The sequence below is a fragment of the Miniopterus natalensis genome, chromosome 5 (genome assembly GCF_054644295.1).
Source record: "Miniopterus natalensis isolate mMinNat1 chromosome 5, mMinNat1.hap1, whole genome shotgun sequence".
NCBI classification, from domain to species: Eukaryota; Metazoa; Chordata; class Mammalia; order Chiroptera; family Miniopteridae; genus Miniopterus; species Miniopterus natalensis.
This window is the reverse complement of record NC_142085.1, coordinates 4,239,782-4,256,585: the sequence shown is the minus strand read 5'-3', so window position 1 is coordinate 4,256,585 and position 16,804 is coordinate 4,239,782. Positions and strand designations below refer to the sequence as shown.

Here is a 16,804-nt window from a genome sequence, read left to right as displayed (position 1 = left end):
GAATGGGCTCCGGTTGGGACCCCTCAAAACCAGGAGAAGGGGGCCGCTGAGCCGAGCACCCATGCAGCAGCCGGGCCGCCGCTTTAGAATTGCTTAGAAACACAGAGCAAGCTGCAAGCAGCAGAGCAAATCAATGGTTCTCCAAATTTCAGACTTTACAGAGCGTCGCCTGGTCTCATGCTCGGCCAGGCTCGCATTGAAAACTCAGTAGCTCAGAGCCCTAACTGCAAAGGCCCGGGGGCTCGTTCCTTTCCCGAAGCACCTCAGCCTCCGTGGTGACTAGAGCAGAGCCCGTGCGGTGGGCACTGCCGCGGCGATGGGCCTCGCCCTGCTTCTCTCCAAGACGCTTCCTCACCTTCTTCCTATGTCACACTCCCTTGTTTTGACTCTTCAGCAGCAATTATGGTTTATTCTCCCTAAACGATCTTAACATGAAGGACTTGGGAAGTATAAAACAGAATGATAGGTTCTGGTCATAATTTTTTTAAGTGGACTGAGCATAAATTATAAATTGTGTGGTCTTATAAATGCAATTTCCATCCATACAATTCTTACCATCACTCAAAAAAATAAGATTGTCAAAAACATTTTATCAGCCCGGCCGGGCATGGCTCAGCATTTAAGCATCAACCTAGGATCCAGGCGATCGGGGTTCGATTCCCGGTCAGGGCACGTGCCCGGGCTGCGGGCTCGATCCCCAGTCGGGGGCGTGCAGGAGGCAGCCGATCAATGACTCTCTCATCGTTGATGTTTCTCTCTCTCTCTCTCCCTCTCCTTTCCTCTGTCTGAAGTCAACAAAGATATAAAAATAAAATAAAATTAGATTTAAAAAAACAAACAAACATTTTATCAAATGACTAATGGGGCCATATGGGCACCGTATGAGAAAATGCAATTAGGAATAATTAATTTCATGCAGGTTCATGCTAGATGCTCGAAAAGGGGGTGCACACGGTCACTAGTATTTGGCATTGTTTTAGAAAAACACTTTTTTGCCTTAAAGCATCTTGTGGTTCCTCATTAATCTGAACACACTCAGCAAACACAGAGCAAGGCTGTTTTGGCAGAAGGACAAAGGACACTCTCTTCTCAGCTCATAACAAATTACTTTCATAGAACAAATGGTCTCAGAGCAATTGTTCCACTTGAGTCCTCACTTGGTGACAGCCCGAAGGGTAGACCTGTGTTCACTGTAGATGGTACAAACAGGTCTCAGCAAGTGAGGTGTCCTCTGTAGGTGAGAACTCCACACCCTGGGAGCCTGAGACCGGCTACTTCCAACCGCCGATCTAGGCTTTGCCTATAACTAAGGCGATTCCAAATAAAATGGACGTGAAAAATTGGCACACATCTTTTGGATACTTAAAAAAATTTTTTAATGAAATTTCTTTTATTTCTTTTTATTTATTTTAATTCACTGAGAAGTTCGGGTAAAATATGCTCTCTAAAATTTAACCTGGCAAATTTTAATTGGGGTACTGATTTGAAATTTGACAAATTCAAGTGTATTTTCTTTTATTGTTGACAGTATTAGAGATGTTCCCCATTTTCCCTCCCTGTGCCCCCTCCACCCAGCCTCCGCCCCACCCCAGGCCTTCCCCACACTACTGTCTGCCCACGGGCTATGCAAATACACACAGACGTTCTTCGCTTCATCTCTTCCCGTCCCCTCCACCCACCTCCCCTCTGAGATCCCTCAGTCTGTTCCATGTATTCATGCCTCTGGACCTCTTCTGTTCGTCAGTTTATTTTGTTCATTAGATTCCACATATGAGTGAGATCATGTCATATTTGTCTTTCTCTAATGGTTTACTTCACTCAGCATAATCATCTCCAGGTCCGTCTATGCTGTTGCAAAGGGTGAGAGAGCTTTCTTTTTCACAGCGCAGTAGCATTCCCTGGTGTTAATGTACCACAGCTTTTTTATCCTGGGCTGTTTCCAGATATCAGCTATTGTAAATAATGCTGCTACGAACACAGGGGTGCATATATTCTTTCTGACTGGTGTTTCGGGGTTCTTATGATATATTCCCAGAAGTGGGATCGCTGGGTCAAACAGCATGGATTTTATCTTGATCATAAAAGATATCACTTCTAAAGTTACATTAAGAAATGAGTACTCTATAATGTCTTAAAAGAAGCATCTAGGTCACATAATTTATTTCAAGGTCTTTCTACACTACCCAGGACTGGTCCTTCAGGAAAATATTCATTTCAAATATCTCTTAGGAAATTCTTGCAAAAATTAAAATGTGTGACACTAAAAACAAATTTCAGCTTAAGTGCAAAATAATGTAAAGGGAAATTGCAACATAATATAACAAAATATCCTATGTTTATAGTTTTAGCTGATTTCTGGAATCGTTGTAATTGTTTTTCTTACAAACTTCTGGTCAGTGAGGCTTTTAAAAAGACTACAACTCATAGACATTTCATAATGTGACCTTTAACTTTTCTATTTTTAAAAAATTTTTATTTTATTTTTATATCTTTATTGATTTCAGAGAGAGGACAGGAGGGGGAGAGAGAGAGAGAAACATCAATGATGAGAGAGTCATTGATCGGCTGCAGCCCACAACCCGGCATGTGCCCTGACCGGGAATCGAACCCCCATCTTCTGGATCCTAGGTCGACGCTCAACCGCTGAGCCACCCCGGCCGGGCTAACTTTTCTATTTTTAAGCATGTTTGATTTTGAAATAACTTAGAGTCAGTAGTTACTATTTGAAAAATAAGTCTGAAGCATGCATGGCAACCACGCTTCATGTTATTTTACTACCTTCTATCGCCGCATAACATCTTCACTATACATTTATACATCGTAGGCTTCAGCATAGTCTAACTCAGCAGTTTAAACCGAATCCAGTTTCCAGATACAATGGTGTTTTTCAGAGGAGATTAAAAGCCAGCTAAGCCAGAGCACTTCAAATGCTCATTGGCCTTGCCCTGAGCAAGAAGTTGAGGAGAGAGGAGAGGGTTTTCAGTACATTATATGTTTGAATAAGGCATTGATTCGGGGAGAGCTCCTGGCGAGTTGAGACCAAAGATCATAATTTTCTATTCTTCCAACACTGTCAATAAAAGGACATTAGAGAATCTGTCCTCTAAAAAAGCAGCCTACCTTCTGGTTTCGTCGCCTCCAACAAAAAGCGTTTTTGCTACTCACAAACGGGTTTGCCTGAGGACGGGCAGGACCAGGGAGGAGCCGCTGCTGCTATAAAGCCTTTCTCCTCGAGTCGCCTGTGAGTGGGGCCTGGCACCTTCACCCCCCCTCTGCAGCCTCGCACATACATGCCGAGAGGAAACAAACAGGTAAGAGATAAAGTTTTAAAAATCAAATAAAATTGAAACAAAGAACATTTAAGTGACTATCAAAATACTGTCGTTAAAGTAGTATTCTTCATTTATGTTGTGTATATGTATGCTCGCACTTTAATTCCAGAAGTTATTTACTTCACCCCTACAACTATTTTAGGAACACCTAGTATGTGCAACCCATAGATGCAAAAAACAAAGCCCCAATTGAAAAAAAGAGGCCCAATTTCTCATCAATGGTCAATACTTTACAATTTTATACAATTGAAAGAGAAGAAACTTTTCTATTAAACTATTAATGTATGTTAATAAATTATTTTTATAAAAACCAAAAGCCTTGAATTTGAAAACTTTTCAGCTGAAGTACATTATAAATTAGACGGCAATACTGTTGAAACATTGTCTGAAGCTCAATTGTCCTTCACTTTTTAAATAGCTAGGAGTAAAAAGAGGAGCCCAAATTATCAGGAGGGAAGAGATGAAGACCCCGTTATTTGACAGAAGGTAAGAGTGCGTAGGCCTCATTGTCCAGAAAGCGGAGCAGACAGCCTCCCTGGGGCCCTGCCTCCTGCTGCAGGCCCTGCCTGCCTCAGCCCCAAGCCAGCTTTGTCCTTGGAAGCAGGGCCCATCATATGGAAAAGAAGGATTTTTCTCTGAATCTTGCTTAATGACATTTTCCAGTTCCTCACAATTTTTTGTTCGTGATCACTGGCTCTGGCTATGTGGTGAGCTCTGTCCCACAAGTTTGCTGATTCCAGCTGACCTTCTGCACTGTGCACATGGACGCACTGGATACCCCTCAGCCATGAGAGAGGGTGAGGTGCTGCCATTTGCAACGCCATGGATGGACCTTGAGAATATCATGCTGAGTGAAATAGGTCAGTCAGAAAAAGCCAAGAGCCATAGGATGTCACCCACATGTGGGACATAAAACTGCAACTCATGGACACAAACAGCAGCATGGTGGCTGCCAGAGGGAGGGGTGGGGAGCACGTAAAGGGGAAAGGGGGCGAGTGTGTGCTGATGGAAGAGTTAATGTTCAGGGATGGGCACACAGTGCAAGCTACAGGTCATGCATCATAGAAATGCACACATGAAACTTATATGACCCGATTAACCAATGTCACCCCCCCAAAATTAATTAAAATTAAAAAAAATAAAAGGTATCCACATGGAAAGGAAGAAGTAAAACTGTCACATATAGAGAACCATAAGGATTCCACCAAGAAACACTGGAACTGATGAAGGAAAGTAGCAGCATACAGAATAAATATCCAGAAACCAGTTACGTGTTTTTAACGTTTCAATCTTTTAAAAAAATTCTAAAAAATGTATCTTTATTGTTGAAAGTATTACAGATGTCCCCCTTTTCCCCATTTCAGTTATTTTTATACACCAATAATGAACTATCAGAATGGGAAACTCAGAAAACAATCTCATTTATAATTGCATCAAATAAAAATAAAATACCTTTGAATAAAATTGTTTTAATAATTTTATTGATTTCAGAGAGAGGAAGGGAAAGGGAAAGAGAGAGAGAAAAACATCAGTGATGAGAGAGAGTCATCAGCTGGCTGCCTTCTGCACACCTCCTACTGGGGATTGAACCCACAACTTGGGCAAGTGCCCTGACCAGGAATCACACCGTGACCTCCTGGTTCATGGGTCAATGCTCAACCACTGAGCAACACTGGCCTGACAAACTTAGAGTAAATTTAACCAAGGATGTAAAAGACCTGTACTAGGAAAATTATAAGACACTAAAGGAAGAAATAGAGGAAAATACAAACAAATGGAAGCATATACCGTGTTCATGGATAGTAAGAATTAACATCATTAAGATGCCCATACTACCCAAAGCAATCTATATATTCAATACAATTCCTATCGAGATACCAACAGCATATTTCACAGAACTAGAAGAAATAGTCTAAAAACTTATATAAAACCAAAAAAGACTCCAAATAGCCTCAGCAATCTTGAGAAAGAAGAACAAAGTTGGAGGGATCACAATACCTGATATCAAACTATACTATAAGGTCATGTAACCAAAACAGCCTGGTACTGGCAAAAGAACAGGCATATAGATCAATGGAACAGAAATAGACCCACAAGGGGCCCAGAAATAGACCCACGCCTATATGGTCAATTGATATTTGACAAAGGAGGCAGGAGCATACAATGGGGTAAAGACAGTCTCTTCAATAAATGGTGTTGGGGAAATTGGACAGATATGTGCAAAAAAATGGAACTAGACCACCTTCTTACAGCATACACAAGGATAAACTCAAAATGTATTAAAGACTTAAATGTAAGATTCGAAACCATAAAAGTTTTAAGAAAATATAGGCAGTAAAACCTCCGATATTTCTCGTAGCAGTATTTTTTCTGACATGCCTCCTCAGGCAAGGGGAACAAAGGAAAAAATAAGCGGATGAAACTACATCAAACTAAAAACTTCTGCACAGCAAAGGAAACCATCAACAAAATGAAGAGACAACCCACCAAATGGGAGAACATATTTGCCAATGAAACATCTGATAAGAGGTTAATATCCAAAATATATAAAGAACTCATACAACTCAACACCGGGAAGACAAACAATCCAATTGAAAAACAGACAGAGGACCTGAAAAGACTTCTCACAAGAAGGCATACAAAGGGCCAACAGATACAGGAAAAGCTGTTCAACCTCACTAGTACTTGAGAATTGCAAATCGAAACCACAATGAGATACCGCTTCACACCTGTTAGAGTGGCTGTGCTCAACGAGACTGATAATAACAAGTGCTGGCGAGGCTGTGGAGAAAGGGAGCCCTCACTCACTGCTGCTGGGGGTGCAGACCGGCGCAGCCACTATGGGAAACAGTGTGCAGTTTCTTCAAAACATGAAAAATGGGACAGTCTTTTGACCCAGCTATTCCATTTCTGAGAATATATCATAAGAATCCCGATACACCAATCAGAAAGAATATATGCACCTCTATGCTCATAGCTGCGTTATTTACAACAGTCAAGGTTTAGAAGCAGCCCAAGTGCCCATCAGTGGGTAAAGAGCTGTGGTACATTTACACAATGCAATACCTCGTGGCTGTAAGAAAGAAGGAATTCATCTTCTGCAACAACATGGATGGGCCTGGAGAGCATTATGCTCAGTGAAATAAGCCAGGAAGAGAAAGACAAATACCATATGATTTCACTTATATGTTGAATCTAATGAACAAATGAAACAAAATAGAAAGAGACTCCTAGATAGAGAACAGACTGGCAGCTTTTGGGAGGGTTTGGGGGAGTGGGTGAAAAGGCGAAGGGGTTAGACAGAAGAAAACTCTCACGGACACAGACAGTATGGTGATGACCAAGGGAAAGGGGGATAAATGGTGATGGAAGGAGACTTGACTTGGGGTGGTGAACACAGTACAACACACAGATGATGTTACAGAACTGTACACCTGAAACCTGTATAATTTTACTAAGCAATGTCACCTCACTACATTCAATTAGGAATTTTAAAAAGGAAAAAGGAACTGAAATGAGTGAAAAAGAGAAAAGAATACAATAATTAATAAATAATAGTGCAAGAATTTTTTTTAAAAAAAGACTTTTGTGACCTGGCACAAACTCCTTTCATTATCTCTCCGGTTTTCAATTTTTTCAATAAACAGGGCGGGCTGAACAAATGAGCTCTGTGCTGGGTTCGAGTTCCATTATTCTTGCCTGTCTTCCCAAGGCCTTTCTGCTCCTTGTGGCCGATTCTCTGACAAAGCGCCCAGAAGAAGGCTGTGGGGAATGCTCTTTCTCCTCCATCCCTACCACGGTATCTTGAACTACATTCATCCTGGCCGAATATTAGCATGTTCACTTGGTTGCCATGGCAAACACCAGTCAAAATCGGTAGCAAGTTCTAAATTCAGAACTATGACCCTGGATCCAAAATAAGCCAAGAAAACACGTTTCTGTTTTTTAAATTCACACAGAGATTTCCAGCAGAGAGCAGATACGCCTGTGCTCAGAAGGAAAAGACGCAGGGAGAAGCCACTTCCCTATCGGAGGGACAGTTGAGTGGCCAATGTCCACCTTCCCCCAAGGTTGAGGAACCAAGAAATGAAATGCCACCAGCTCCTCAAACCCAGTGTGCTTCCCACCCATCTCTTCTTTTGGTGAACACCCAACACCCCTCATCTCTGTGAGGTGTCTCTGAGCAGCCAGCACCCTTCCGAGGTGGCAGGGCCCACGCAGGGCGGGCGGCCAGCCCTGTCCGGTGAGCACTTCGAAGGAGGGGCAAGGTCCACAGCATCGAGGGTGTTGCTAGAAGGCGGTCCCCAAAGCACGGTGGGCTTGAAACCCAGGCACATGCGCTACGCACCTCAGCATCTACCTGACAGGGTGCCTGAGACTATACTCTGAAGACTCAGGAAAGCCCTTCCCTCTGGGTCACAGCTTCTTACGGCAGTAATTTCTTAAAGGGCAGCACCTGCACCATTTACTATTCCAGCTGGAGGGGGCGTTCTGGGAACAAGCGAGGTGCTGCCTGTCAACGTAAGAAACATTCAAACCTGTGAAGAATTCTGTGAGTTTGTTTGAGCCAAACTGCCGACCATTCCCGGGAAGCAGACTCTCCAAGGCTGAGACAGTCTCCCGAGAATGGCAGTGGCCCCTTGTTTACACGTTACAATCAGAAGAGGGGACGTGAGTGGGTCACATGAAATCCAGGGGTGACAGGTTGGGGGGGAGCAAAGCGGGGAAACCTCTGGGCTTGGACAGAAAGTGAAGTGACAGACACACTTCTTTTACTTAGGTGGGTGCAGGACAGTTGACTCAATACGAGGAGGGGACGGGGGTCTCCGCAGAGCGCAGAGCGGTGCCTGAGCTTTGAGGGGTCCGGAAAAAGGAAAATTGCTCCGACATTCCCATGATATGTTATCACAGATGGAAAAAGACAATAGACAGGCTCAGTTAGGGTAAAGACGGACCCTTGTCAGGGAAGATGCCGGCCTGGGACATGACTACCCGCCACAAATGCCTTTTTAATTCAAAAAGTTTTGCCTTCAGGCCATGCTGGTGGTTACTTTAGGTCTCTGAGTTTGCAAGTCCGCCTCGCAGGGCCCCCTGAGCTACCACACGGCCCCTTTACATCCACATACCCTAGACCCCTTAAAGCAGGAATTCTGTGGGTAAAAACCCAGCTTAAAGCCTGAAGCTACTGCCTTAGCTCAAGGAGTATTTGCTTGGATATTGCAGGAGCAGGGCGTGCTCTCGAGTCCAGGAAGATGCAGTTACCCCCCTGGCCACAGTGGCCCTGCAATCCTGATAGCCTGACTCCTTAGGGAACAGAGCCGGGGTTAGCATTGCTACAGGAAAGGCCTCAGCCCAGAGCTGGTAGTTTCCAGGGAAGTTCAGAAGAATCAAACAGGCAAGGAGAAAGTACTTGTAAACAATAGCTCTAAGCCAATTCCAAAGCCAGGACAGGAAAATTAGGTTGGTCCAAATAGCTCATCTAGAGAAAGAAATGCTGGTTTCCACCACCAACAACTTTAAAAAGAACTTTTCTTAATATAACGAACAAAACAAACTGAAGAACGAAAGAGGTCCAGAGACACGGAAGCAAGGATCAGACTGAGGGATCTGGGGGCAGGGTGGGGGCTGGGAGGAGGGGCAAGGGGGGCAATGGTGATGGAAGGAGACTTGACCTGGGGTGGTGAACACACAATACGTATGCAGACGATGTGTTGTAGGATTGTACACCTGAAACCTATATGATTTTGTTAACCAATGTCATCCCAGTAAATTCAGTAAAAAAAATTTTTTTAAAAAAAGAAATAAAATAGTGGGAGAAAACAAACTATTTCAAAAATGAAGGCAGATTTGGAAACAGCATGAAGGAGTATAAACCATTGTTAAGGAAAAAAATAAAAATAAATACTTTTAAAGAGTCATGGAAAAATTAAGAAAATTAAATCTGAAAAAGAAAAAAAGGAAGTTTATTAATTTTTTAAATCTTTACTCAAGGCTATTTTTTCCACTGCTTTTCAGAGAGAGAGGAAGGCAGAGAGAAAGAGATCAATATGAAAGAGACACATCAATTGGTTGCCTCCCAAACATTCCCTCACCAGGTCCTGGGATCAAGCCTGCAACCAAGATACCTGCCCTTGGCCAGAATCGAACCCAGGATCCTTCACCCCATAGGCTGACGCTCTAACCACTGAGCCAAACCAGCTAGGGCAAAAGACAGTTTATTGAAGGAAATAGCTATGCACAAGAAAACACTTGGGCAGCCCCAACCTCCAGCAAGTGAGTCCATCAGAATTTAGTAATAACTTTCACTTTCAAAAATTCTGACTGAGAGCTGTCAGAGGGGAGCTGGGTTGCAGGGCTGGGGGAAAAGAGTGAAGGGATTAAGGGAAAAAAAACCCCAAACCCCTAATATTCAAAAGTAACTGTAAGATCAGTAAACTGTGCAAACTGAAGATGCTTATTGCCCAGCCGGCGTGGCTCGGCAGTTGAGCATCGACCTAGGGTCCAGGAGCTCTTAGTTCAGTTCGATTCCAGGTCAGGGCACATGCCAGGGTTGCGGGCTCGATCCCCAGTGGGGCGTGCAGGTGGCAGCCGAGCAATGACTCTCTCATCACTGATGTTCCTATCTCTCTGTCCCTCTCCCCCTCCTTCCTCTCTCTAAGATCAATAAAAACATATTTTTTTTAAAAAGAATGCTTGTTTAGGTATGGTAGATGGGAAAGAGAAAGGTGAGTGAAATGTTTTCCCTTTCATAATAGCTATCATGAAAGAAACAGGGTTTATAATAATTTTACTCACTGGTGAGAGAGAATCATTTTTATAATTGATTGAATAATAAATTAACTCTCTTTAATAGAAAAAAGTAATACATATATTTTAAAAGTTTTCTTCTCCATGTTCCAAGTGAGAATTATCATTTATCTGAGGCTCTATCCAATTTAAAACTTTACACACAAAGAGTAGGCCACAGTGCATCCAAACTGGCATTTTCAATATTAGATTCAATTTTTATTTATGTTGCTGTTGGCACTATTTCAGACTAACAGAAGCTTTTCAGACACGAAATGTCGCATCTTTACGCTCCATCTCACTTAACCCCACCTGTGTCTGTGAACACAGCCGAGGCCCCATGCTCGCTTTCTCTTGCCACTTATAGGCCTGGGTTTCTACCTCTTGTTTCTAACGTGTGTCTTGGAATTGAGAGCAATGAATAATATTTATTTTGGAAAATGTCATTTTGTTTTGTTTTACTAATGTAAAGTAACATGGGTAAATTTTTTTTATTTGTTGCCAATAACAGGCACATCACCATTTGCTTCAATTTCTCTTTAAATTGTAGAACGTAAGGCCAGTCAGCATGACTATGCTGTTTTCCATATTAAAGCACATTCACCTAGAGGGGAAAGTGTCTTTCTCTACACTCTTCTCACTTTCTAAAATAATAAAAGCAAATTGCAGTTGTCAAAAAACATTCTGGCTTTCCAGGAGAGGGGCTGAGAAAGGTTTGCAGCCACACGGTTTCGGTTCTGCACCTGCACAGGACACGGGGAGGGCGGCGAGGAAGCCCAGCCACCAGCACCTCCACCCTTTCCTGTGCCCCACCTCCAGCCTGAGTGCCCTGAAACACAAAACGTGTCGCTTGCTTTTTAAATTTCCAGTCACCCAGACTCCCAGCACATCCTGCCCGCTGGAAGCCTGGGCAGGACGTTCCACCAGCGAGGAAAGGCAGAGAGCAGATCTCATGAACACCCATGCCCTGCACCGCCGAAGCCCAACGCGCCCTGGCGCCTGACTGAAAGCTGAAGGTCTGGGCGGGAGGAGAGCAAGTTATTGGCTGATGCAAATGAGGGCAGCTGAGCGGCACAGCTCACAAGGTCACTTTGGGTGGGAGCATAAAGGAGGACCACCTCCAAAGGGGGCCACCTTCGCCACAGTGTGTAGCATCGCCCATGAGGCAGACCAGAGGCTCCAGCGAGTCACTAAGGGCTGGGAGTAAAACCCTAGGAGATAGGATGAGGCAGGTTAAATGACAAACTCTGAGCAGGGTTTTTCCTGCACCCCATCTCACCTGCAGTGCTTGTGCTCCATATCACCTGCTCCCAGAGAGCTCTGGGGACCCTGCACCCAGAGACTGGCACCTGGTGTTCTCCAGGATGCCCCACAGGAAAGCGGTGGGCCTGGGTGGGTTCCCACCTGACAGCCGTGTCTGCCTTTTCTACGGCTCAGCCCACGACACCTGCCTGCAGCCCACACACAGCTACGGCCAGGCCGGCGGCAAGTCCTTTTCGCTTTTCGACACTAGTCACACTGGCCCTCAGCCTACTCACCCACAACCCCAGGCCTGAGGGAGTGAGGGGCAGTGAGGAGGCTGCGGGGGGGTCAGTCTGTGGAGAGGGCAGCTTGGGCAGAGTGGGCGGGGTAGGGAAGAAACTGCCGGCCCGAGGATTAGGAAGTTGGGCAGTTTAGCCGGGAGGCTATCCATTTCTGCATGAGACTCTGCAAGATTTTGTCCTCAGGGAGTCCAAGGCTAATAGCGGAGGCTCCTTCCTCCCGCTAGGAAATGTTCCTGTGCTTCAGGGAAAATCCCTATAATCTCTACAAACACAGGTTCAGCGATGGGGAAGTGGCCCTCAGGCTTTCTCCTAGGCTGATAGAGAGAGAAAGCACGAGTCGGGGAAGACCTCCCCATGCTCAGGAGACACTGTACCCACCCCAAAGGACCCATACGCTGGAGAGGCGATGGGACATGGTGCTTAGCTTTAGCTTTCTCCCAGCCTGGTGGGAGACACAACGGAAGACTCCCTGGTGTCTGCATCGGGAGTCTTCCGAATTGACAAGGAAATCACAGACTCTGCCTTGCAGGAGACCCTATCCAGAGAAAGGGGTGTGGCTCTCGCATAGGGAAGTCAGTCCAGTCCAATGCCCACCCAGCCGGGGGACTCCTGCCTACCACAGAGCACTGGCCGCCAGGTTTAATGACCAACACCCATCAGTATGTTTGTGCTGGGTGGGGGTAGGTTGGGAAACTTCTTCCAGGAGGTGGTTCTTGGGCAAGTTTTAAAGATAAGAAGGGATCAGACTAGTGGGGATGGACAGGAACGTGCCTTAGGTTGTTAGGGAAACATGCCCGTGACCCGTAAAGGGACATAGGAGAGGGACCGTGAGACAGAGGAGTAAGTGAGGGAGTAAGGTGGAGAGGACAGTTTCCAAGAGAGAGCCTGGTGGTGAGGGGAGCGGAAAGGAAAAGGCTCTATCGGCCAGCACCTGGGCAGAGATCAGCCCCTAGACCCCTCACCCAAACGGACACCCTAACCTAGAGAAGACCTGCCAGACCCAAGGAGGCAGGACAGCCACCGGTCCACAATTCCCACCTTTCAGAAAGTCTGTTCTTTCTGAAGCACATCTGTACCCAAGAAGCCCCCCATGCCCCCACCAGAGACACAAACTCCCTAGATCCCCAGGGAAATAGATTTCTGTGCCCACCATAATCCCCAGAAATAAGAACCGTCTCAGCTGGGTATGGGACACAGAGACTAAGAGGGGCATGCGCCGGGTTTCATTTTGTGCCAAACAGCTTTAAATGAGGAGGGGAAGCAGTTTAACTGAATTTCGAAAATCTTTATTAACTAAATTGTGATCATGTCAGAGTAATTAATTCACTTCATAATCAATCATTACACTGTTTCTCTGTAAGTGGAAGTGCAGTTTGTTTCAACAGTTACCTAGTGATATGATAGATGAAGCACCGGCTTACACATAGATGAACACACAGAAATTAGGAGAAAATTGATCCCAGCCCAGAACCTACTATGTTGTTGAATAGGAAAGGAAATGGGGTTTTCTACAAGTCAGAGGGAACCAAGAAGGTATCGCGCTGCAAGCTGCCTTTCAGTGCTCTCTCTAATGTGCCTTAACAATGTTATCTTCTGTGCTCAGGATACACACGATCCTGCCACTAACTACGTTAGAATCAAAAAGCGTAGCGTTAAAAAGCGTTCTGCCGGCAAACACCCCACTGCAAACCCGCTCTCCCCGTCAGTCTTTCTCACTAATTTTGAGACATCAAAGGATGTGGTTGCTGAGTAAGCGCTAACAGGAAACAAGCCCTCTTCTCCTCCCATCACCCCCCCAGCATCGTCACCCCCCAATGCAGCGGAACTTCAAGTAGAGGAAAGTGCGCTCTCGGATGCCGTAATTGGCCATGGTCTTCCCATCTTCCAGCTTCTTGCCGTTGCAAATCACAACCTGCCTGCTGGGGCTCACAGCAGTCTTGGTTTCGATCATCTTTTTCACTTTGGCCACTGAGCTTGATCTTCGCACCTGGAGGAGATGCATTTGCCCCTCAAAACCTGACTCCACCAGAAACAGGGACAGCTCCTCATCGCTGGGCTTCACCACCCTCAGGGTGAGGTGGATGGTGGTCTCCTTGTCAATGCAGTAAGATGACAGCTTTCTCAGAGGCTTTAGGGTCTGCGCGCCCAGCTGAAGGACCTGTTCCTGCACAGGAACCTTGGTCTTGGATCGCACATGTTCATGAATCTTCTTCACTCTGTCGTCCAAGCTGGCAGTGAAGGTCATGGGCTCCCATTTCTCAGAGTGGACATTCACCTGGACAATGAAGGCCAACAGACAGTTGCCAAGAACTCCCGCCACGTTCTACACTCCTCATTCCCCCCCCTAATTTCTTCTGCCCTTCACTGCCTGTCTGGTGCCCCAGCTCCTTCATAACAAGCTGTGTCTTTCCCTTTCTTGAAATGTCTCCTTTGGAATTCCCAGGTTATAACACACACAAAAATCAGTCTTATTCCTTATAATCATACCTCTTATCCATCCCAAAATTGTCATTAATAATTTCCCACCATATTTACCTGCTTCCTATCCAGATAAAGTTTGTCAAATGTCAAAAGCTAAATACAGCCCTGGCCGGGTGGCTCAGTCGGTTGGGGCACCGTCCCGTTTCCAAAAGGTCGCAGGTTCAATCCCACTTGGGACACACACAGGAGGCAACCGATCAATGTTTCTCTCTCTGCTCCACTTCCTCTCTCTTTAAAATCAATTTTAAGAAACATATCCTCAGGTGAGGATTATAAAAAACCACAATACTGCTACAAAGCACCCAAAGGTGTAACCAGGCTCTGAAAACAACTCCCAACCAGAGTTTTCAAGATTTGGCAGAGTAATGGGTACCCACGGGGCTCCACGACTACTTCAGGAGGAAGCCCTGGTCAGGACACCTTCTCTGTACTGTTTGTTTCTTTTTAGACGTCTTATTGCTTTATAATAACAGCACACGACACTATAAGAATAGTAACAGGACAGTGTCACTACACTCGATGTTACTGCCCAGCTGCGTTTCCTGTGCTGCTCTGTCTGTTGCAGAATAGGACCTGTCCCCTCATTACAACAGGGTCTCGCCCACAGCAGGCAGGGGCTGAGTCTCACTTCAGTGTCGGATGGGGGAAGCCGCCCGTGCGGCACCTGAGAGCCAGGCAGACGTCCCCCAGCCCTGTTCATAAGCTGTCTTCCCAACTGCGCCGTCACAGGCGTTCCCTCCCGGTGCTGTGCCTCCCCGGTAACACCCCCTCCTCTCAGCCCCCTGGTGCCCGGGCTGTCAGTCCCAGTCCTCTCTGTAGGGTGTCTGTTCCTACACCAGGTAGTGTCTCGGGGCATCAACAACTCAGGGTAAGTGAATTTGGGAACCTCTCTTTTGGGAAGAGAAGGAAACTCCAGTTTGAGGGTCCTGGACCCCTAAACAGGAGAAGGAAACAAGGGCTCCCACAGTAGTCCTATAGTTTTAAGTTCCTCCAGCCCTGCTGAGCACAGAGCCCAAGCCCACTCCTTCCCCTTTGACCCTAACAGCGGCCAGCCCAAGGCCTGGCACAGAAGGAAACCCAGGAGCCAAGTAACCAGGTCTCTTCACAGAACCCCCTTCGCATTCCCGCTTCGGGGCCTTCCGGGCCACCCGGTCTCCCTGAGCTCTGGCCTCCTCTGTCCTCGACGCCCGTCTCCTAGGAGTGCTCCCTTCCCACCCCCGCTATCACCCCAACTTACACTGAGGCAGGAAGCATTGGGCGCCATCTCTGCGATGAAGGAGCAGCAGCAACGAGGCTGAGAAGGCAGGAGGCTGTGGTGGGCCAGCAGCTTATGTGGGAGCAGCAGCTTGGAAAGCCCCGGCCCAGCCCTGGGCCTTTGTTCTCAAGCTTGCCCGAAGCTGCTTTCGCTTTCGCTTGTGCCAGCTGATCAGAGAACGTTCTGATGAAGGGCCTCTCCCCTCAGCTGACCTGTTGCCCTCCTTGTTCCAAACATGGGACGGTCCTTCTCGGTTGAGAATTTTTGCTGATTAACCACCCACCACTCCCAGTCCTGACTAATGACTGTCCAGTCTGTGGCCCTGGGCCCTCCATGGCTACAGGACCTTGAATACGTGGTGCCCTCCGCTGCTGCTTTAAGGGCCCCCCGCCTCCCCAGTCAGGGGCCACGCTGAGAGCAAGGGCACCCGGGAGGGGCCTCAGCGCTGGGTGGAGTGAGGGGCCTGTGCACACTGTCCCGGTGGGTGCGCCAGGCAGCCTGGGGAAGACACGGGCCAGGTGACCCTGCAGCAGTCCTGGGTGCCACTGCCCCATTACCTGCGGCAAATCTGTTCAGCTCCTTGGATACTGGTTTTTGGGTCTATAAAATGGGATGATTGGAGAGAATTCCTCAGTGTCTTCCAGGCTCAGAAAACTTTGTAAAATGTCCTTTCTTGAGCAAATACTCTGCCTCTCCTGTCCCAGAACCTGCAAACCAAATGCACTACTTGAGAACAACCCAAAGCCGACAATCGAGTGCCGACTCCGACCTTCCACACACGGGAACCATCCCATGTCCCCCTGAGGATGCAGTGGCCCCATCCCCACCCTTACTCCCGGGCGCCCCCACCCGCTGCCCTGGGAGACACCCAACACGCTGCCTCTCCCTGGCTCTTGAGACTTGAATTGGGCCAAAAAACAAGCGCATGAGCTCTCTCCCTTCAGGGGACTTAGCCATTCTGGTCCTCCTAGCGTCCCCAATTATTCACTCCCTGTCCCAAGCTCTCAGGACACTGCACAGAACCCACCCGGAAAGAAAAAAGCATTTGTGCTTCAGAGTTTTCCAGAGTCAGAAGGCTGTAAAAATGCCCAGCTGTCGTCTTTCTTCGTGTGCTTCCAGTGGCCATCACCGTCCTTCATTCACTGGTGGCTCTCACACGGTCGCATTTTATTTCAGGGCTTTTCATCGGGAGGACCGGGATTTACAGGATCCGAGAGCTCATGCCAGTGTTTCAAAAAGCTCAACGTAAACCACGCTCTTCAATCCGAAGCTCTTATTAGAGGGTCATTAATAAAACCAGAGAAACTAATTATGATTTAACTGTCTTTCGTGCGTCAGGCATATCTTCAAGCACACAGGGTGAGTGTCGCGGGCAGGTGTAAACCTTGATCTGCGGTTCTCCTTTC

At 46.7% G+C, this 16,804-nt stretch overlaps 1 protein-coding gene across 1 annotated transcript; it reads right to left on the bottom strand.

The window, feature by feature from the left end:
- Window positions 1-12,926: 12,926 nt before the first annotated feature.
- UBD (ubiquitin like modifier D) lies at window positions 12,927-15,577 on the bottom strand. Its single transcript, XM_016214820.2, has 2 exons — window positions 15,381-15,577; window positions 12,927-13,937 (listed from the first exon to the last, which is right to left on the bottom strand). Exons 1-2 carry the CDS (start codon window positions 15,405-15,407, stop codon window positions 13,467-13,469), a joined length of 498 nt encoding a protein of 165 aa, XP_016070306.2. The 5' UTR covers window positions 15,408-15,577; the 3' UTR covers window positions 12,927-13,466.
- Between the last annotated feature and the right edge of the window lie 1,227 nt (window positions 15,578-16,804).

What these genes read in the sequence shown, in the direction of transcription:
- UBD (XM_016214820.2), bottom strand. Translation starts at nt 15,407, where the DNA reads ATGGCGCCCAATGCTTCCTGCCTCAGT. An exon ending in CCAATGCTTCCTGCCTCAGT is followed by an intron (nt 13,938 to 15,380) that starts GTAAGTTGGGGT and finishes TTCATTGTCCAG; the next exon opens with GTGAATGTCCACTCTGAGAA.